Below are 24,360 nucleotides of genomic sequence, written 5' to 3'. Positions count from 1 at the left end.
ACAGAGTATGAGAAAATAAAGCTTGGTTCTCACAAGAGAGAGGGTAAAATGTGCATGAATGTAAGAGCAGATATGGTTGATAGTTGAATTTTCAACAGTTAAAACTTTGTTGTGGCAGGACCTACACTTTCAACACTTTTATAAGACCTGGGTCCAGTGAACCCGAACACCTTGTAATGTAAATGCGTGGGGTGAGGTACATTATGCGGTCACTGAAATTTTTTGTTCGAATTTATGTTCTTCACAGAAAATAAGCCAAAGCCAATGAATTTCAGGTTGAAAAAAATAATTCATTGTTTATTTTTTCTTTTAAAAAAAGCTGAAAACGGGTTTTACAGACCCGAACACCATACAGGGGTTAATAAATTAGTCTTACACTTAACGTTTTCGTATTATTCAAAGTATATTTGTATTAATTCAGGAACTTTTATCATAAACCAACATATCAACCATTTGGTAGAGGATGATATTTTAGAAATTATCGTATGTGTTGAAAAATAAATGCGTGTTAACTAGCGACATTAGGAGTTAAGAAATCCAATCCAATCCAGTTTTTTTTTTTTTTTTCCCCTGGTGGTGCAGTTAAAGGTATAATCATGATTAAAATCTCACAAAAAGGACAAGCGTTTCACCAAATCCAGCCATTTCTGCTTCCGCAAGAGGGCGCTGATGCTTCATTTCTTATGCCTTGCCATTCATAAGTTTCCCTAAATCTCCCCGAGCACGTACTCCACAAACTCCTTTCAGTGTCTCCTCCTCTCTAGGATGCTCAAATCTCCAAATCCCACCGACTCTCCACCAAACTCCCACCCCTGCTGTTTAAGAGCCCATCAATAAACCCTCAGTCCCGGCGAGAGAGACTCAGTGCCGTTCCGCGCTCCATCACATCCTCACACATAGCATCTGCATCTGTGCCTTCATCAACCAGCTTTTATATACAGCTTTTATTATACTTACCTTTTTGTTTACTGTTTTTTTTTTTTAATGTATCCTCTTTACAACCCTGCTTTCTAAACTATTCTACTGCGCTCTCGATTATATGGTTGCCAGGAGCTGCTAAAATAAAACAATTGTGGTCAGGTCCGTAATGGATTTACAATTGCTAAATGACACGGGGATTTGGGCATGTCTTCAGCTGCACAACGCGTCGATTCTGAACAGGAGCTCAAACGGGAGTCTGGAGGTTCCCAACGGCACCTGCGAAGACGCGCTTCTGTTGCCCAAGATTGAGCCGTCGCGAGCTAAAGGTGAGGATCTGCCGACATCCAGAACCAGAACGCGCGTTCGGTCTCGCGTATTCGAGACACTCGTTCATAAAGAGATACCAGAAAGATTTTTTTGTATTAGCATTACGACGAGGTTTAGAAAACCTTTTGGTTGAAGGTGTTCAAAACATTAAAATTGTTACATTTAATTACGTACAGTCACAGAAGTTAGTCACTTACAGATGCGCTTTCTGTTAAATGCGCATTATTATTTCCATAAAATCAATTCATGATATAGTCCACATATATGATGGCTTGTAGATAAGAAGTAATAGGTTAAAAAAGTAGTATGTTCTTTCTCATCGTTCAGTTTTAAGGACGCCTAATGTTCAGTTGCGCAGGAGCAATCAGACTGATTCCCGAAAAATAGACTACCAAGAGAAATCTCCTTTAATTTAGATCCCTGCTAAGAAAATAAGTAGTTCACAAACAGGACATAGATTCCATAGTGTTTTTACATACATCGTGTAATTTTAGCTTGCCTGAAGAACTATTCAGTGACCAGTTCTAAAAATAATATTTTAGGCTATTTCTGTGCTGTGAAGTCATTAATAATCAACATAAAAAATTAAAATAAATTAAATAATTAAATTTAAAAAATCTGTTTAGCATATGTTTTTACCTATAATATTTATTATTTTATTATGGACCCAATAATAGTGGGAAAATAATAAGAAAAAAATACAACCTACAAAATCTTAACAAAAAAATTCTACTTTTTTTGCTTTGCTTGACTATTTTCACTTTTTATTTAATTTGTATTTAATATTTTTCTATAACATATGAATTTGGGTGAACTCATTTTTGGACTGTTATTGTTAGTTCATTTGTTGGATAAGCTCCAGATTTGGGTCAAGTAATGACTGTACATGCACAAATATGATATTGTATAGTTTCCTATGAAAATGTTATTTAAAAATATAGATTTATGAGAAATGACTATCTGAAAAAAATAGCTTAAAGGGGCTAATAATTTTGAACTTAAAATGTGTTTAAAAAAAAAAAAATTAAAATGGCTTTTATTCTAGCCAAAATAAAACTTTTTCCCTAGAAGAAAATTTTTTATCAGACATACTATGAAAATTTCCTTGCTCTGTTAAACATCATTTGGGAAATATTTAAAAGAGAAAAATAAATTCAAAGGGGATAATAATTCTGACTTAAACTGTATATATATATATATATATATATATATATATATATATATATATATATATATATATATATATATATATATATATATATATATATATATATATATATATATCACACAATTTTTTTAGGAGGAATTAGAATAATACTATATTAAAATATCAAAGTACAATTTTTGTCACACTTTTTTCAGTACTTTGTTGAAGAGAATGTGCTAATAATAAACAGTTTTAAGATTATATTCTGGTTCTGGTTATATGAAAAACCCCTTTGGCTTTTTAAAGAGTAATATAACATGAATGATAACAACTCGGTGTTCATGGATAGCAAATTTATCAAATAAAAGTACAAGCAACTTCTTGAATTAAAATCAGTCTACCATGTGGTGTAAAGGCAAGGACAATGCTGGCTCTCTTAGAAAACTCTTAAATCAATTTCTGCCGGTTTGATTGGTCTCTATAGCAGGTTAATTCAGATGTCAATGCGTTAATGATGTAATATGGATTCTGTTGCCTTTGCAGTCAGATCAGTAGATGCAACAGCAAAAGCATAATGAAGTGTGTTAATACGGAAAGCCGATCAAAATAAATCCATTTCATTCTTCCTGTGAGCAACGTTTACATCTGATTGGTGAACCTGAGAAGGGCTGAAAGTGCATTAAGTGTCCACTGTAATCAAATTCTATTAAAAATAATTGTAATTTAATAACATTTTGCGTGTTTGCTGTACATGATCGTGTCAAGTGGTTTTTACTGTCATATTTGGAACATATTTGAAAGCTCTGAATATAACCTGCCTCATATTATGTACGATAACAAAAAAGAGAAAATTCAGCGGAAACAGAGCAGCATTTCAAAGAGATAATTTAATTTACATCATAATTTTTACTTTTTAAACAAGAATTGAAACAAAAATATAAAAATACAAAAAAAAAAAAAAATTCATTATCAAATTTCCCTTGTAAATGTCTGTTCAAGTGAATGAATAAAAAATTGCTAAATTATTTGTAACTTTCTTTTGGGGATTTTTGACTTTGTAATTTCTCCACTGTTAAAAATAAGAAATAACACTTAAACTTTAATACTTGTGTCACTATATCCAAAAAATGTAATACATGTTCTCACATTTAATGAGGAAGAATTAGATTTCAATGGGATAGTTGGCCAAAAAATAAATAAAAAATAAATAATAATAATTTACCACACAATTTAAACCTATTTGAGGTTTCTTCTTTCTTCTGTTAAACACAAAAGAAGACATTTTGAGGAATGCTGGGACCCATGGACTTTCCTAGAATTAAAATATATACTATATAAATCAACAGATCCAATCAACCAGCATTTTTCTAAACATCTTCTTTTGTGCTCAACAGAAGAAACAAGTGGAGGTTTTTTGTGGAGTGAACTATCTCTTTAATTTCACAAGGCTATGAATGAAATGAAGCCAGCTGTGTCTATTCAAGCCACAGAGTTTCCTCTAAGAATCACAGTGAGTGCATAAACATGATTTGGATGACATCACTATGCATCACATGTTCATCCTCTGGTTATTATGATGCACGGGACTGTTTTATGACATGAGGCCATTGTTTATATTGTGAGACCTAATGAACAATATTTATAATAATAATAATAATAATAATAATAATAATAATAACAATAATAATAATAATAATAATAATAATAATAATAATAATAATAATAATAATAATAATAATAATATTAATAATAATAACAACAATAATAACAATAATAATAATAATAATTATAATAATAATAATAATAATAATAATAATAATAATAATAATAATAATAATAATAATAATAATAATTATTATTATTATTATTATTACTATTACTATTATTATTAACTTTATTTTACCAGGAAAGACAGATTAAGATTAAAAACCTCTTTTACAAGAGCGTCCTGGCCAAGATTAGGCAGTCACGTGAATCTAACAGACAACAAACAAAAACATTTTACAGAACATTATAACACAGACAAACTATTCAAAACATCTACAAACCTGTGTGTCAACATCTAAATCTTTTATAGTCTTTTTAAAAGCATGTAGTGAAAGCAATTCTTTGAACTGCAACTGTGTTTGCAGATTATTTCAAGCAAAAGGTGCTGCGTACTCAAAAGCCTTTTTCCCCATCTTAGTCCACACTTTAGCAACAGACAGTAAATAAATGTCCTGTGACAGAATATAATAGTTAAGAACAGGCTTTTTACAAATGTAATTCTGTAGCCATGATGGAATAAACCCAGTATAGATTTGTAAACAAGGATATGCCAATGCTTGAGCCTACAAAAGGACAAAGCAAGCTTCGATGTTGGGGGATACCCACATTACTTTATTAATAAATGTTCCAAAGGATTATTTTTTGCAGAAATGCCATTGATTGTGAACTGAACTCTGAAGAATAGTTGGTGGTTCATTCCGCTGTGGTGACCCCTGATAAATAAGGGATTAAGCTATAAAAAAATAATTGATGAATGTTTCACGTTTGACTTTTTACAATTGTTTTTAAGAATATAAGCGTTAAAACCTGAAATAGTAAACTATAAAGTGTATACAAACATGGAAGAGTGGAGAGAGAAATGTTTCCTTATATTTTGGGTTAGTGACATTAAACGCTGTTTTGATAAATAAATAAATAAATAACACATTATTGATTATGAATGTAATGCTTGTGGCTGTATTCCTAAAGGGATAAATCTAAATATTAAATTATATTTTCTTGCCTTTCTAGACAAATCTCCCTAGACATAACTGCATTAAAAAGACAGCGGGAGACAACAAAAACAACAGTAATTAGATGCAATTCAATTAATAATGACAAAAAAGTCAATAAAAACAAGTTACTCTTAATCACTATAAAACAAGTTAGATCAAATTGCTTAATGTGTTTTCAATACGGCTGAAGAGAAAAATATCAGTTCCTTATCAAATATTCCCATGTGCTGTTTAATGGAGAAAATATGCTTTTTTTTTTTTTACATATTTTTAAACATAATAGTGTTAATTAATTCCCACTGTCATGGTGTGGGCAGCACGATCGCCTCACAGCAAGAAGGTCGCTGACTCAAGCCTTGACTGGGTCAGTTGGCATTTCAGTGTGGAGTTAGCATGTTCCCTTCGTGTTCGCATGAGTTTTCTCCAGGTACTCCTGTTACCCCCACAGTCCAAAGGCATGCACTATAGGTGAATTGGGTAAGCTAAATTGGCCGTGAGTGAATCAGTGTGTATGAATGATTCCCAGTGATGGGTTGCAGCTGGAAGGGTATCCGCTGCGTAAAACGTATGCTGGATAAGTTGGCGGTTCATTCCGTTGTGGCAACCCCTCATTAATAGACCAATTACCAAACATTTAGGATACGCCCGCAGGGAGGTGGTAGAAAAAAAAACGGATCGCTAACATTTACAGCAAGGGAATGACATCTGATGAGGTACAGAGTTTGTTGTTGTATTAGAAATAGGATATGTTGATTACATTCATTCATTTATTTTCTTTTTGGATTAGTCCCTTTATTAATCTAAGATCGCCACAGCGGAATGAACCACCAACTTATCCAGCATATGCTTTACGCAGTGGATGCCCTTCCAGCTGCAACCCATCTCTGGGAAACATCCATACACACTCATTCACAGTCATAAACTACGGACAATTTAGCCTACTCAATTCACCTGTACCGCATGTCTTTGGACTGTGGGAGACACGAACGCAGGGAGAACATGCAAACTCCACACAGAAACGGTAACTTACCCAGCCGAAGCTCGAACTGGCGACCTTCTTGCTGTGAAGAGACAGCACTACCTACTGCACCATTGCGTCGCCATATTGATTACATATTATTTACTAAATGCTTTCAGTGTTTATTATAACAGCTTGTCACCATGTCATAAGCACAGTGATTCGGCAAAATTAGCGTTAAAGTGAGCGGCGTTTATCTGACAGGTCTATTTGTCATAGCACCCTTCCAATGGATATTGGATAGGACGAAATGACCAAGCATCCAGCCCCAAATATATAATCTCATTGAAGCTCCAACTGAAGTTATTTTCATTCACAACTCTAAGGGCCATATCATACACCTGGCGCAATAGGGCATGATATGTGTTTTGCGCGATCTGTTGCTATTTTCAGACCAGTGCAACAGTAGGTTTCACGTTTTGTGCTACATTGTTCAAATAAAAATTGCGCCACTTTGTGGACTCATGGCTGTGTCGGCCTAAAAAGGAGGTGTGTTAAAGTATATTGTTGGCGCGTTGCTATTTTGAGGAACTGAAATAGACAGCACCATTGACCAACTGAAAGCTGGTCTAAAGTCCAGCACACAGCGCCTTAGTTATGTGCAGGTCTAAACGATTACATTGTTTAACACACACAGAATGTACAGCAACACAAATATCTTTACATATGAAAAAAATTAAAGGATTAAAATGTTACAAAAATTATTATTTTCTACATACATATAAAAACCACTGCCTCCATGCCTCATCTCAGTGCTCTGTTTTCAGTTTATTCACGATAATTTGCATAATGTTATCATTATTAGCATTATTATTCATTACATGCATATTTATATTTGTTTAAATAAAAACTATTTTAGATCTGTCCACTTGTCGGGTTTTGGAGACGCATGCATCACCAGATAGGGCAGAATAAGATGTGTATTTGGATATAACTCAGTTTTTTTGACCACACTTCAAATCTTTGCTGTTAACAAACAAAATTAAATACGTAGGCTAATAGATGTCTTCAGTGGAGTGCGTGCAACAATGTTTACTAATCCACATAAGTAAAGGAGTAAAGAATAAAAGTAAAGAGAAAGAGGCTGTTTTCTCACTAGTGAAGCGTTCAGTTATTCAACTCATAAAGCCTATTGTGTACATAGCAAATGCGCCATGGCGTAATGCAACTGACTCTTGAAGAAATGTGAGATGAGATTCTAATTGGTTTAATGCATGTTATGCTCTAAATACATCCATAACTCATTAAGAGAACAAGCAGAGCCATGTTAGACCATACGTCGCTGCACAAACCATATTTTTTGTCCTTAAAATAGCGGATAAAAAAGTGGATTGGGACATGCCCTTAATGCTTATGCGCCATGCGCTTTAGACTTTGAGCCTAGAATGCTAAAATAGCACCCTAATGCTAGAAGCATGTTTGAACTTAATTTGTTCTATTACCCGAACTCATATTGATTTTATGAACTTAACTGAACTTACTAAAGTTACTTATACTAATAATACTAAGTGTTTAATGATATCACCACAAAATAGTATGTATATGTGACTCAATGTATACAGTATAGTTTTACAGAAATACATAGGTTTCATAGGTTTCAATTGGTTTGCCGCAATCGGTTTGAATCAGGTGAGTGTAATAACTCACTTCTTTTGTCTTTGCCATAATTTTTATACAATTATAAGCATATTATAAGAATATGTGCATTAATTATATAATAATAAGTACATTATATTATACTGGTTATTAACTAGTATTCAGCTTAAAGTGCATTTTCAAGGTTTAACTAGGTTATTTAGATTAAAAGGCAAATCATTGGGCAGCTGGTTTGTTCTGTTGACAAACAAACAAACAAACAAACAAACAAACAAACAAACAAACAAACAAACAAACAAACAAACAAACAAACAAACAAACAAACAAACAAGCAAAGTAAATAAATAAACAACCAAACTAACTAATAAGTAAATAAATAAATAATTAAACAAACAAACACATAAAAATAAATAAATAAATAAATAAATAAATAAATAAATAAATAAATAAATAAATAAATAAATAAATAAATAAATAAATAAATAAATAAATAAATAAATATTTCCATGGAGGCTAATTATAATAACCCAAAATTAAATCCTCATTTTATTAAATATATATATATATATATATATATATATATATATATATATATATATATATATATATATATATATATATATATATATATATATATATATATATATATATATATATATATTATAGGAAATACTTTGAAAATGTATTCACTGTGAAAAATAATTTATTCAAATCTTGTGAAAGCAATAGATTGTTCCTTTAAAGACTCAGCCGATACTCAACAGCTCTTTAAAGTGCATATTCACATTGGACAGTGTTTCCGTGGTTCTCTCTGTGCTTTGGAGCAAGTGTTCAGCGTTCAGCATACCTCTGGGCACAGGCTAAATTTAGTGCTTGCCAGTGAAGAGCCTAATCAGAGACTCCTCGACAAAACACATATTTGCTGTCCATTTCCTCCATCAGCAGAGGCTGCTCTCCATTCTCATGTCCAATATAATCCCTGATCATCAACACACGTGTGTCATTATCAGCCTCACACAACAACAACAACAGACCTCTTCAGATCCACATTCAGACTTTTAGCATGCGCTGCACATGTGTTCTTGATGGTGTCTAGATGATTTGCACACATTATTGCTTTGGTTATAATCAGTGGACACTAAATAATCTTCAGTTTTTACTCTAAAACCTTAAATTCACATTATTTTAAAGAATGCTAGGAAAAAAAGGTTTGATGTACAGAACTTATTTAATTATTTATTTGTTTGTTTGTTTTAGCTATATGGTTAAATTTGAAGAATACTAATATGAAAAATTTGTTTGTCTGTATTTATTTATTTACTTATTCAGTGTTATTATTATTATTATTATTACTAACATAAGCAATAATACTAATAATAATAATGATAATGATAATATTATTATTAATAATAATAATAATAATAATAATAATAATAATAATAATAATAATAATAATAATAATAATAATAATAATAATAATAATAATAATGATAATAATGATAATAATAATAATAGGGCGATGCAGTAGGTAGTGCTGTCGCCTCACAGCAAGAAGACCGCTAGTTCGAGCCTTGGCTGGGTCAGTTGGAGTTTGCATGTTCTCCATAGTCTAAAGACATGTGATACAGGTGAATTGGGTACGCTAAATTGTCCACAGTGTATGCGTTATGGATGGCAGGATGTTTCCCAAAGATGGGCTGCAGCTGGAAGGGCATCCACTGTGTAAAAACATATGCTGGAAAAGTTGGTGGTTCATTCCGCTGTGGCGACCCCAGATTAAAAAAAGGACTAAGCCGAAAATGAATAATAATAATAATAATAGTAATAATAATAATAATAATAATAATAATAATAATAATAATAATATACACATAAATAAGTAAATAAATTAATGTGGACAATCAAACAAACTAATAGTATTTCTTCAAAATATTATTTAAGAATAGTAACTTGATTTCACATATCAAAACAGTTTGAAAATAAAATGGTTAATATATTCCCTAATATATAACCTGATGATCGGTATATTTTCTCCATTATTATGTTGGTTAGTTAACTTTAATTGGGAAATTTAATTTGCAGCAACACTCACAGAGACATCTGACATTTCACATTTATACAGTAAATAAATCATTTAAAAACCTAAAGGACCACGGTACCCCTATTCTAAATGAATATCCAATTTACTGGCCATCAACTGCTACTGAGAGAGGAGGAATCTAAAAACCTAACTGCTTGAGGTATAAATTATAACTTTGTCCAATTTCTTACACATCTGGGAACACAATATTGATGATTACCTGATGGTAAAAATGTAAGGTGTATGATAAAGGATGTCTCTCATCATTATCAATCATGATAGCCTCATTTAATACTCTTTCTTTGTATATACTATTAATACTCTTTAGTTTTATTCCCAACTGTTGTTACCACCTTCCCCAGTGACCTCTTTTGGGCCTCAGAAGCATTTCCGTACCAACAGATCACACAAAATGTTTTGTAATATTGTATAAATATTGCAGTGTACGTTGCAAAATTTAAAATTGGTTTTAAATTCAAAAAAGACTAAATATATGATTTTTAGCCGTGGCCGCACTAAGTCAACAGATCAGACAATAAAAACTCTGAACGGTGTTCAAATAGAAAGAGTTAGCTTTTATAAATATCTAGGAGTTTGGATTGATGAGAGATTAGCCTTTGATATACATATTGACAAGTTATTGAAAAAGCTTAGGCCAAAGTTAGGTTTTTTACACCAGTCAAGAAATTGTTTTCCTTATAAAGTCCGCAAAAAATTAGTAGAGAGTACATTTCTGTCTATAATGGATTATGGTGATCATCTCTATATGCACGCAACCGCTACCCTATTAAGAAAATTAGATTCTGTTTATCATGCAGCAATACGTTTTGTCACAGGTGCAGATTCACGGACGCATCACTGTATTTTGTATGATTCCTTAGACTGGTTATCTCTATATCAAAGGAGAAAATTACATCTGTACTTATTTATTTTAAAAGCTCTTTTAGGTAAATTACCATCCTATATTTTTAATTTATTAACATTTCACACCAACAATCAAAATACTAGATCTGGTTCATGTATTCGTCTGATAGTTCCAAGGGCATTATCAGAACTTGGCAAACGTGCTTTTTTCGTTCACGCTCCCAGGGCTTGGAATGACCTGCAAAATCAGCTCAATCTTGACACTCTTCCGACTCTGAGTACTTTTAAACATCTTTTATACAACATTTTAAAGGACACCTGCAATTGTTTGTTATGAGCTGATGTTTTTAAGAATGGTGAGTTTGTAATTTTGTGGTATTGTTTGTGATTTTTATATGAAACTTTATGTGCTGCCTGCCATCTTGACCAGGTCTCACTGGAAGAAGAGACAGTACTGTCTCAATGTGATCTCCTGGCTAAATAAAGGAAATAAATAAATAAATAAATAAATAAATAAATAAATAAATAAATAAATAAATAAAACCAACTTAAAAAGAATCATGTTTTTTTTAAGCCATAGCTATTTATCATTGTGGATTTTACCAAGCCACCAAGTTCATTTGAAGACCATTGGCAATGCAGTGTCCTTGATTTTGGTTGTGAAGTCCAAGTCTGTTTGTTTTGCTGTCCTATAACTACAAACGAGCACATGCTCAGTTGACTTCTATCATACACATTTTACTCATTTGCCTCTGCTGCTTATCTCACCAGTAGGGAATCACCACAGTAAACGATCTGGCTTGTTTCTTGTTAACTTGACAAGACAGGCAGTAGAGGACATTTGCTCAGGAACCGTGTGATCTGTGCTCTCAGGTGAGACCCTGCTGAGTTTGCTCAGGATGAGGTGATCAGTCAAGAGCCTTTAACATTTAGATGAGTCCATATCTGAAGCTACATCAGGATAATGTGAGAGGACACTGAGGTTAGCAGAACGTCACGCTTTCCCTTAATGCAGCGGCATAGTAATGATGATTGACACATATTTACTGTACATGTTAAGGATCTAATCGTTAGATAATTTACTGCTTTACAGTCTGCATGTTACGCTTTTCTTCAGACTGTGGTTTGCTTTGTGAATTATTAACATCCCTTTGATTTTTTTCTTCTCTTTTAAATATTTCCCAAATGATGTTTAACAGAGCAAGGACATTTTCACAGTATGTCTGATAATATTTTTTCTTCTGGAGAAAGTCTTATTTGTTTTATTCTGGCTAGAATGAAAGCAGTTTTAATTTTTTTTTAAGAATATATTTTTAGATTAAAATTATTAGCCCTTTTAAGCTATTTTTTTTCTTCGACAGTCTACAGAACAAACCATCATTATACAATAACTTGCCTAATCACCCTAACCTGCCTAGTTAACCTCATTAACCTAGTTAAGCCTTTAAATGTCACTTTAAGCTGTATAGAAGTGTCTTGAAAAAATATCTAGTCAAATATTATTTATTGTCATCATGGCAAAGATAAAATAATTAGTTATTAGAAATGATTTTTTGAAACTATTATGTTTAGAAATGTGCTGAACAAATCTTCTCTACGTTAAACAGAAATTGGGGAAAGAAATAAACAGGGGGACTAATAATACAATAATATTGGACTAATAATATTTTCATAGTTTATGGCATGTCTGAGCAGTTTAATGAGGGCCCTAATCAACAAATGTGCTGTTTTGTTGTTCTTAGCATGCAAGACAGTGACTTAAATTGAAATGATGGCATTAAATTTGCTTTTGGCTTTTCTTTAAAAGAAAAAAACTAATTTATATTTTTTGACCAATCAGTTAAGAGCCCAATAATCGTGTATTTTCCACACTGTATTATATATATATATATATATATATATATATATATATATATATATATATATATATATATATATATATATATATATATATATATATGAGCAATATCAGATGAGTAGCAGTGTGCTATGGCTGTATATCAGCAATGGTGGGGCGCTAAGGCCTATATGTATGTATATACACACACATATATATATATATATATATATATATATATATATATATATATATATATATATATATATATATATATGTGTGTGTGTGTGTATATATTCATTCATTTATTTTCTTGCCGGCTTAGTCCCTTTATTAATCCGGGGTCGCCACAGCGTAATGAACCCCCAACCTATCCAGCACATTTTTACGCAGCAGATGCTCTTCCAGCCGCAACCCATCTCTGGGAAACATTCACACATACACACACACTCATACACTACTGACAATTTAGCCTACTGAATTCACCTGTACCGCATGTCTTTAAACTGTGGGGGAAACCGGAGCACCCGGAGGAAACCCATGGGAATGCAGGGAGAACATGCAAACTCCACACAGTAATGCCAACTGAGCCGAGGTTCGAACCAGCAACCTTCTTGCTGTGAGGCAACAGCAATACCTACTGCGCCACTGCGCCACCTATATATATATATATATATATATATATATATATATATATATATATATATATATATATTATTATTTTTTATTATTTAAATGGAAATTTTCTATGTATTTGTATTTTTTAACCCTTTGATTCCAGACATATAATAGTTGTATCTTGGCCAAATATGTTATTATTCTAACAAAACATACATCAGTGAAAAGCATATTAATTCATTTTTTTTCTAACAATAACAAAGATTAATACATACAGTTGAAGTCAGAATTATCAGCCCCCTTTTGATTTATTTTTCTTTTTTTTAATATTTCCCAAATTATGTTTAACAGAGCAAGGAAATTTTCACAGTATGTCTGATAATATATTTTTTTTCTTCTGGAGAAAGTATTATTTGTTTTATTTCGGCTAGAATAAAAGCAGATTAAAATTTTTTAAAAACAAATTTTGGGACAAAATTATTAGCCCCTTTTAAGCTAATTTTTTTTTCGATAGTCTACAGAACAAACCATTACTATACAATAACTTGCCTAATTACCCTAACCTGCCTAGTTCACCTTATTAACCTAGTTAAGCCTTTAAATGTCACTTTAAGCTGTACAGAAGTGTCTTGAAAAATATCAAGTAAAATATTATTTACTGTCATCATGACAAAGATAAAATAAATTAGTTATTAGATATAGGTTTCTAAAACTATTATGCTTAGAAATGTGCTGAAACAGTCTTCCCCCCATTAAACAGAAATTGGGGAAAAAATAAACAAGGGCGCTAATAAGTCAGGGGGGCTAATAATTCTGACTTCAACTGTATTTTAGTTATCTTTTGCACAATACACAATACTGCAAATGTGCCAGAATTAACAAAGTTAGTATATTCAGTCTTGTAAATGTTCCAAATACCATTTTTTCTGACTGTTTACACAATCCCTGGCATTAATAACAACTTCACCTGACACCTGAGACTCTTGTGGCTGTTGAATTGTAAACTTGTGTGGGCTTTTCCACTTACAGACTGTCCTCATGCAATCTCACCCTCTGACACTTTTATAGTTACTAACACCTGCAAAACTCTCTGTGACTCATGATATCATGATCCAGGAATTCAGGAGACAGGCTATATCTCAATATCTTTTGTTATTTATTCCTGGAAAAATATTGATTATGACAATTCATATGGACCTACTAGGAAATAAGTACAGTCCTGTATCTTTGAAGAGAAGTATTATCTTTTCTATTTTAACCAAAAATTGGATGAGTACGCATCCTATATAAAAAAAAAAAAAAAAAAAGATAAATAAAAATAATTTAGTATTTATTGTAACTATACTATAGTAAAATGTAATATACTGTGTATAGCATTTACAATTGTTAATAAATGCAACAGCATACTGTAGTAATAGTGAACTGAGATTTTGGAGTTTTGGAGCTAAACTGTGCAGGACACCGGCCCTCCAGAACCGAGTTTGCCCACCCCTGCTCTAGAGTGACCGCAGCTCAAAAGCGTCCAGCTTTTACTTTAGACCAGGGGTGGGCAAACTTGGACCTTCCTATATATATATATATATATATATATATATATATATATATAGGAAGTAATTTTATTTCTTGGGGGATAGGGAGGAGGTATGTTTGAGGTGGTTTCGCCCAGGGTGCTATTTAAACCAGGACCGCTACTGCTGTATATGGTATGTCTGTAATCTTCAAGCTATGAGTACTTCATATTAATAATTCAATGCTAATGCTAATAATAACTTTATTTGATAACAATAAAAAAAATAATATTATTTTGTCCGTATTCTGTGATATGAAACCATAAATTTAAATTATTGTAAACTCTCGACTGATGTTAGGATGTGAATTTAGAGTAAAAGTATGGTCCAGATGTAATGTAGATTCCAGATTGTAAATTTTATCATCATGTAAGCCAAATTCTTATCATATGGAGAATTTTGGTATGCTATAAATGCTAAATATGACCTTTTACTAGTAAACACCATTATTTTTTTCCTGCATTTTGCTTACAGAATGTCTCAAGAGACCTTGAATGAGTATTCTAGTAAATCCAGCGGTATTACTATATACAGCAGCTTCTACTGTGCAGTGGCTCTGAATGATCCTGGAGACGAGGGTCACTGAAGACAATTGGTTTTGGAGGATTGAGCTACAATAATTTTCTCTAAGGACAAAGCTTGAGGACTCTCAAGGCTGCTGTATGGAGGAATTCTGGGTATTCACATTGACAGGCTCTTCAAATAGCTTATTACGGAATACTGCATTGTTCACTGCCTACTGTTATTTAAAAATAGTAGGTGATTAATGGATTTTTTTTCTTTTGGCAGTATGATTAAGCGAGTCAAAAAAAAAATGTGGTTCTGAAAAGAAATGGTTTAGAAATAGAAGGTTAAGTCGTGCGTTTTGCATTGTGGGATTGTGAATGCGGTTTAAAAGGTGGTTTGATATCTACTTGTGTAATGTCTTGTGTAATGCATCTTTTGAAGCACCTATTATGAGAAAATACTACAGCTTTTCAGGCTAGCTACTGAAATATCAGTATGCAAGTTCAACAGAGAAAATACTCTAAAACAAAAAGTTTAAATAACCAAATTAACCAGGAATTCAATATCTCTCAATTATGAATTAAGAAAAATGACAAAAAGGTACACTGTGATACTGCACTGAAAATATAGAAAAGTGATAACAATACTCAAAACTGGGAGAAATTACATATGACTTCTAAATTAGCTCTCTAAATTCACAACAACAATGCGAATTGTGAGATGTAAACTTGAACTGAGAGAAAGTTAGTGAGAAAAAAAGGGACAATTATACTCTAGTTATTTTTTTTGTCTGTCCATCCCTCCTGTGACAGAAAAAAGCTTCTTTAATATCCTAAAATTGTAACGGGTGAAGTTTATTTATAAACTAATTTGAGAGGATCACCTGCTTATAATTGACCACAGCTAGTCCTGCATTAGCTTTCATTTGATTTACCATTCAGACAAATCCAAATGCACATAAATAACCAGATTTCCTTACCTTAATCCCTGCTCACACTGTGAGATTTCAGCCATGATTTTGTCGTCTGAGACGAATTTGGGAAATCCTAAAAGATTCCTGAAATCTTAGGATAAAATCTGTGGTCTTTGATCGTTGGTTTGACATGCTCACTGACAGCCGCTTAAAACCCGTTGCAATTGGAGTTTTCCTGCAATGAAGTTCTGACAGTGTCACGATTACCAGTGATCATATTCCATAAGATCGCCGGATTGCACTGACAATAACTCATGGACTACAATTCCACCATTTCTGGACTACATATTCATACATGCACTCCGGTCACACTCACACATGCTTCCTCATCTAGACTGATTACTGGCACCACCTGAGGATTGTCAGAGACCGATTGCACATACTATTTAAGCCACACATTTGGCCATCTTGTTACCTGTCACAGTGACTTTACAACGTGTTTTAGCCTTGTTTTCTCGTGTACTTACCTAGCATTGTTTATTTAGTCATCCCTGTCTGCCGCCTGCCTTTCGACCTCTCGCTTGTTATATTGACTACGATTCTGGATTTGCCTGAACATATCTGTTTGCACCTGTGCTGACCTTTGCTTGCCTGACTTTGAATAAACCTGCATGTGGATCCAAACCTTGCTTGTCACTCCCCGTGGTTACAGTCAGACACTTTCCTGCAGTGCGACAACAGCTGTGATGTGCGTCAATTCAAAAACCAATAGGAGCTCTGAATTTGATGACGCAATTCATGCGACAATTCACATGACAGCATGGACATGTTAAAAGTTTTTCTTCCTGGTTTTAATATTGAGACAGGCCGTGTGCAAAATTGTGCTACAGATTGTTTACGTTTGTTATGAGGAACCATTTCAGAATGCGAGATAGCAAAAGTGTCACACGTGGATGACAACAAACTCCAGGAGTGTTTTCTTTCGTGTTTAGCCTTTATTGTCATTCAGTCTGACTTTATGACTTGAATTATTTTCGCCTTGAAGAATCCCCCCATTTACCCCTACTCCTCCTCCTCTTTTCCCAGATTAATCCAGGACAGGGCACACAAAGCAAGTATGCTGGGAAGAAGGTCTCTGGTTCGGGTCCTGGCTGAGCCAGTTGACGTTTGTGTGTAGAGTTTACATGTTCTCCCCATGCTCGTATACAAAGACATGCAGTATAAGTGAAGTGAATAATTCAAATTATCACAGTATATGAGTGTTTTAGTACTGGGCATTTTAAGCTACGGGGACGTGGGCATTTGTCCGCCTCACTTTTTGAACCAAACCATTTAGAAACAGGTGATTATTAGTAATACGAATGTAAACTTCTGGACGTCATTCAACTGTCCCCCTCACTTTTAAAATGTCTGCTACACCCCTGGTTGGCGGTTCATTCCACTGTGGCAACACATAATAATCATGGAAAGGCCAACAAATTCAGGGGAGTTTTCAAGACCTATCTGAACTGAGAGTCCCCTCTCTCCCGATGAAATGTGAGGGAACCCCAGGCTCAGGGATCTTCTGAGCTCAGGGCTCTCTCCCTGGACTTTATTATCAATCATATGCTAAGTGTGAACTCTTCAGTGATGAGAATGTCATCCAATTTTATCCGGAAAGTCTTGAAAATAACTTAGATAGATAGATAGATAGATAGATAGATAGATAGATAGATAGATAGATAGATAGATAGATAGATAGATAGATAGATAGATAGATAGATAGATAGATAGATAGATAGATTGATTGATTGATTGATTATTGCCATTATAGGTGGGCTAAGTCTGGACACAAACCTAATTTAGTCCCTTGCATTATCAGTCAGGCCTGCATTTCCCAGAAGCGTTGTAAGCCTAAGTAGATTGTAAAAATGATTGTGCGACTGATCTTAATGTTATTGCCTGTTTCCCAAAAGCATCGTGACTTAAGTAGAACTTGGAAATTGTCAAAGATCTGTGAGTACTCTGGAGTAATAATTTAAGCCCTAAGTGTATCATAAGAAGACAGATATATGAGGACATTGCATATTACACCTGTTGCTTGTTGTGTGCAGTGCAGTGTGATTATAATTAAAGGATTTGTACGTTATTGTACACTCTATTGTTCTTTTTTAACAGATTTATAAATAAAATAATTAAAGAGCAGAAAACAAACAAACAAAAATAGAAATGCACAATGTACAAAATAAAAGACAAAATAAAAAAAATCTGTCATTGACTTCATAAAACCAATCCATGTGTTGGCCATTTCCAATATCCGATAAATATTAGGCGGATATCTTTAAGCCAATAGATTACGTAATGGTACAGAACTGCCTGCCTCAAGCATGTGTGGGTCGAACTTGTTCAGACTTGCCCAGTGCACTTTAACAAAGGTTTCCTTACATTCCTTCAAAGTCCCTCCTTTCTCTGTGTGTTATTGCTTTGTATTATGAATTAAGTAGGTAACCATATTTCTATATATATCCACATATTATTGTAGATATATCCACATATTAATATATATATATACACACACACACACACACACACACACACACACACATATACATACATATATATATATATATATATATATATATATATATATATATATATATATATATATATATATATATATATATATATATATATATACACCCTGTTTTTTCTATATTTCTATATATATATATATACATTTTTATTTTTTTTACATTTGAATTTGCTCAAAAAGTAAACAAAAAATCCTTGATATCAAGATTTTGAGCAAAAGAGGAAAACAAAAATGTCTGTGACTGGTAATGGCAAACAGAAGAGGGGAAGAGAGAACAATATTAAATTTACAGACCCCTCTATTGATGCTGCGTTACATACAAAAACCTTGCTTAAGCGGTAATTCTTTTTTTTGTTTTTTGTTTTTTTGCAATTTGATGCAAAGATGATAAAAGACAAATTCTAGCTTTAGAAATGCACATCCATACTTTAAAAATATTTATTTATATCAAGAATTTAATATGCTTAAACATGGTAAATGTGTCATAATTGTCTTGTGAAAAGAGTCCATGCACCCAGGAGCCAAAACGCACTGTTATCTTAAACTCGACCCTGGTCAGAAAAACAATTATTAATTTAGAAAAAAATAACTTATTTGAATCCAGACAAACAGATGAATTCCTATAAAATAGTACAGAAATTTACATTCCACCAAATAAAAACATGACCTAAAATGAATCTCTACAAAATCCACCATGCCACATGGCTAATAAACAGCAACCTAGCGAATGTGTTCTTCATTCGAGAGATTTTAATTAGCTAACAGTTGAATAATTCAATTATGGACAGCCACTTGGCCTCTCGGACTGGACACCAATTACAAACAGCATGGATTACTTCTCTGCTTTGGGAATAGCGATTGCAACCTAAAAGGAACGTTGACCTTCGACTTCCTCTGACGGTCAATTTTTCTCTCCGAATTTATGATTCGACATGTTTTCAAAAATTGATTATGTATTTGACAGTGGTGAATCTATTCAGAACTTGCTGTAGAGCTTTAATCAATGTTGATGAATGCATTCTTAAGTAATTATTATGTAATTTTACAACTTGTTTTAGTAAATAAACAGTGACATCCTGTGCACATGAGACTGTACCCATGATATAGTCCAAAATGCTGATTTGACATAATAATAGTCACATTTGCAGATCCTTGTTAACCGCGTGAACCATATCCCTTTACACATACTCTGTAAAATAATATTTTTACCATTGGCATATTGAGTTATTCATTCCTCTCTTATCATTGGTTCTATAACAATGGCTTGGGGCTTGTAAAACGTTGTTGACATGCGAGGAAACACAATTTACACAATAATAAAATATTCATGCTCTCACATTTGGCCTCAGATTCATAATTCATGCAGGCAACTTTCATGATATCTTGATTCTTCTTGATTGTAATTTATTCATGCATTCCTTTTTTCTGGTTTGAGACCTGTATTCATAACCCAGTTCAATCTTCTCATGAATTGATCATGAGGCCAAAAGCATTGATGAAATAATAAATGGTGAGTTTTTGGAAGGGGAAAGCTCAGCAGCTGAAACAGAAGCTGCGCAGTTGTGGAGGCGATGTGTTGTGAGATCGAAATGGATGAGGGCTGATGAGAAATGGTGGTGATGTTTTGTTTACGTGACACAGAGCCAAGGCAGTTAATGACATGAGGCGCAGTTTATAACATCTTGGAACAAAAATTCAGTTCCTTTTTAAACAATATCCATCTAATTTAACGATCTGTGTATTCGGCATACATGATGTAAAGTGTTGAAGAAGTCATGCTATTTTTGCTTGTGTAACCAAACCAGAGGCAACACACATGAAAAAAATAACATTAATAGTAGACAGTGTTTCTTGCCATACTATAGTAAAGTGTATTATACGGTATGTATTACAATTTAGTTTATTTAATTTACCTAATGTGCAAGTTTTTGGACTGTGGGGGAAACAAGAGCACCTGGAGGAAACTGTATTGTAATGTAGAATATATATCAACCCAGGCTCATTTTGATTACGTACCCCTATATACATTTCTGGAGAGCTCCAAATACGTCCCAGGAGCTACTTTCTTTTGCAGTTTTTGTTTTGGCAAATCCACCAGAGGCCTCTGTGTACGCTTTTTCAGATCTCAAATTTCTCTCACGAGTGCAATTTGCGCCTGCTGTTCTCACGTAAATCCACCAGAGGCTACTGTCGACTGACTGACTGGCCAACCAATCGATTTGGGTTATTTGTTACTATAACTGTCGTAGGGTGACCATACGTCCACTTTTTTTTCCAGGATATTTCTCCTTTGTGGGGCTAAAACATGTGTCTGGCTGGTATTTCTAAACTGATTAAATACCGGCTGGTATTTAAAAAAAATTGTTTTTCATTCCATTTATTTACATCAAAGTTGAACTTTTTCATGGTTCAAAACACTATAGAATTGCTTTAAATTAGTATAATTTTATTTTAAATGGGATACAGATGAGAATGTATTATTAACCCTCTGGCCATTTTCAGATGTGTCAATGATAAACTTCTGTTGAAAGCTTAATGTGACTATTTTCAATTTTATCAACACTTCCTTTTACAGTGTCGATGCTGTAATCTCATTCATTTTTTTTTTTTTTTTAGTTAAATGGACTTAAGCATTCATTTAGTTGACTAAATGAAAGACGAAAGATCGCAAGCCTGTCAGGAGCAGCAGGAACTTGATGGAAAATACTGGGGTAAAATAAACTGTCATTTTAAAGACATGGCAGGTAAAAAGGAATTTAATGTAGTGGTTCATGTCCGGTCTGAGACCCACTTATATTGTATATCTATCAGGTGGTTAAGATCACTGATTTTTAAAGAAATCAGGCCTTAATTGTGGCAATTTTATAATGGAACGACAGTTCACTGAAACTGCTGATGCTGGCTGGCTGAAATTAAAAGTCTGTGCGCATATATCCCATTATACTGGTCAGCTGAGACACATTACAGTTTACACCTGCACTGTAAAAAAAAAAAAAAAAAAAAAAAGTTATTTTATGTTAAAATAATGTAAAATAACAGCCGTTAAATCACAGACTTAAAATTACAGATATTTCCTTAAATTTAGATTTCCGGTAACTTTCTTTAATATACCTTCTGTTATTTTACGGTAAATGTCTGTAATTTACCAGCCGTTATTTAACTTTTTTTTTTTTTTCCAGCTCAGCTTTTTTTAACAGTGTGGTATTAACTTGCAATTATATAGTATATGTCTCCTATGACCTTGTGTTTGAATTTTGTATAGACTCATCTCTATTATTGTATAAAGCTCTACATTTCTTTTGTTGAATCACTTAGTGCAATGCATGAGTACTATTGAATAAATCAACCAATCCAGATCTGGCCCACACGATCAGCATTTGCTTGGCCCACATGCCGCAGTGACTTACGGTACATGACTAGACCAAGTCTGGCTTCCATACAAGCCGCAAACATGGACCATATCTGGGCCAAGTCTCAGCCAAAGTAAAAACCCATAAATGGGCCAGTTATGTTGGTGTGTCACGACTGAAATGTTTTTTTATAAACCCATGAAGCATTTCGCTTTATGTCTTTGCTTTTCTTGAAGCGACCTGCTTGATATAATTCTTTCTTTGCTCAAAAATAATTTAAATGTATTTTAAAAGTGGGTCAAGATAGGCCAAACTTACGTGGCCCACATATACATTTAAACATCGGGCCAAATACTATATTTGAGATCTGGCCCAAGTCTTGAGTTCCGCCTGTAAGACAATGCCACCTCAGCCAGTGCCGGACGAATGACTGCTGTGCCAGCTTTATGCCAAATCTGGGCCAGAATTCGGTCCCACTTTATATTAAGTGGCCTTAACTAATATATACTTACATAGGAATTTATAGTTTGTTACAATGTACTTATTGTGCAAATACATGTATTTACTGTGTACTTAAGCTTGATTAAATACATGTATGTAATTACATCTGTAATTAACTTTTGTAATTACATTTGTAAATACACTGTTGACCATCCCTTACATATTTTCTTGGCCATAAGGAAAACAAGCTGACAAGCTGGGCCAAGTGGCTCACAAGCTCCAGACCATTTTTTAAGCATGTCTATAATGGTTGTGGGCAGTTGGGGGCTTAAATTTGTGAGGTGTGTGTGGTTGAATGAGTCAATCTGTCAATCCACCTGAAGTTGACCAATCAGGAGGATAAATTTGCTGAACCGCGAATGCTGGATGATGTGTCATGGATGACTGGGTTGTCAGAGATGATAGTTTACCTTGGACTAGGCTTTATAATTCATCTACACAGGGTGACCAGGCACCCTGGGTTTCTGGGTCTGAAAAATAACCTACATCTGTAGAAAATATTCTTGGCTTGTATAAATATATTAAACATTTATGAATGAGAGAGAGAGAGAGAGAGAGAGAGAGAGAGAGAGAGAGAGAGAGAGAGAGGCTCTTAAAGCATGAAAACAATTTTGTCTTCTGTCTGTTTGTTTGGAACAGAATTTTTTGCAATTGGTTTGAAATTTTCCAACATAGGCTCAATCTGAAAACGTAGTCCTACAGTATATACATTTCTGGAGACCGTAAATAATGTAGTCAGAAGTAAGTATGGTTGCATTTCATTTTTTAAACTAACACTATGTGGCTGTATGACGCTATTCCTTTTTGAGCTTACCAGCTGACCGCTCACCTCATGATGAACAGCATTACCGCTGTAACCAGTTTGTTTTGTTAGCTCGACATGTACGCCGGCGGATTTGAGACGCAGAGAGGAGTTGACCAAGACAGCGGAGTTTAACTCCAGTGAAGAATAGTTCCAGAGAGCGGGTAAGACAAAAAACAAAATCTAAAAAATAAAATAAACAAGTATATAACAGGGTGAGAATGTGGTAAAATCTGAAAACGTGGTAGAAATCAGACGAGGGCATTTATTTTTCTGGATTGCTTTTGAAAATTGTTGGTTGGGTTTAGGGAAGTGGGTGGGTAGGTCAATAAACAAAATTGGTTGGGTTTAGGGAAGGAGTAGGGTGGGTCAGTCAATTGGTCAGTCAGTCAGTCAAACAGTCAACAGCGGCCTCTGGTGGATATAGAGAAATTTTGAGAGATTTCTTTAGTATGAGAGACATTTGAGATCTCAAAAAGCATACACAGCGACATCTTGTGGATTTGCAATAACAAAAACTGCAAAAAATGAACCTCCTTAAACATATTTCGCTGTCTCCAGAAATTGATTTAGAGGTGGGTTTTGAGAATAAGCCTGGGTTGCGATTTTCACATAAACTCTTTCATGCACATGCACATCTTCTGACAATCAGTATTTGCACAGTGTATACCTGGCTTTATGACTTAATGGTGAAAAAATCAAGCAAGTTATAAAAATTTAAACTGCATTTTTTTTCATAGTACATATTTTCTGGTAGAACAGAGTAACATTATGGCTCAAGACTCGAGTCATGTCAAGTTTTCGTTAAAGTCACGTAAAAAAGACTGTATATATTTTATACTTCCTATACTTATCACATGCTAGTTCAGAGGGTGGAGAGTAGGTGGACTTTTGTTTAAAGAGGTGGTGTATGTACGTTTTTGACTCTTCTAAAGCATAAAACCTGCGTTTGTATGGAGTGTTTTAATGGCAATACC

The 24,360-nt window shown here is 33.6% G+C and overlaps 1 protein-coding gene and 1 long non-coding RNA gene across 2 annotated transcripts in view; one reads left to right on the top strand and one right to left on the bottom strand.

Moving 5' to 3' along the window:
• The window catches only part of LOC147842240 (uncharacterized), a 1,176,585-nt gene that overhangs the window by 807,676 nt on the left and 344,549 nt on the right, over nt 1–24,360 (bottom strand). The window lies entirely within an intron of this gene.
• cckbrb (cholecystokinin B receptor b) overlaps nt 864–24,360 on the top strand; it is a 62,658-nt gene continuing 39,161 nt past the window's right edge. The window contains exon 1 of the mRNA XM_087267463.1: nt 864–1,247. Coding sequence (XP_087123589.1) covers nt 1,088–1,247 — 160 coding nt within the window. The 5' untranslated portion in view covers nt 864–1,087. The remainder of the gene's footprint in view (nt 1,248–24,360) is intronic.

This window comes from Danio rerio, chromosome 9 (assembly GCF_052040795.2).
Source record: "Danio rerio strain M-AB ecotype USA chromosome 9, GRCz13ab, whole genome shotgun sequence".
NCBI lineage: Eukaryota > Metazoa > Chordata > Actinopteri > Cypriniformes > Danionidae > Danio > Danio rerio.
This window is presented reverse-complemented; position numbering and strand designations above follow the sequence as displayed.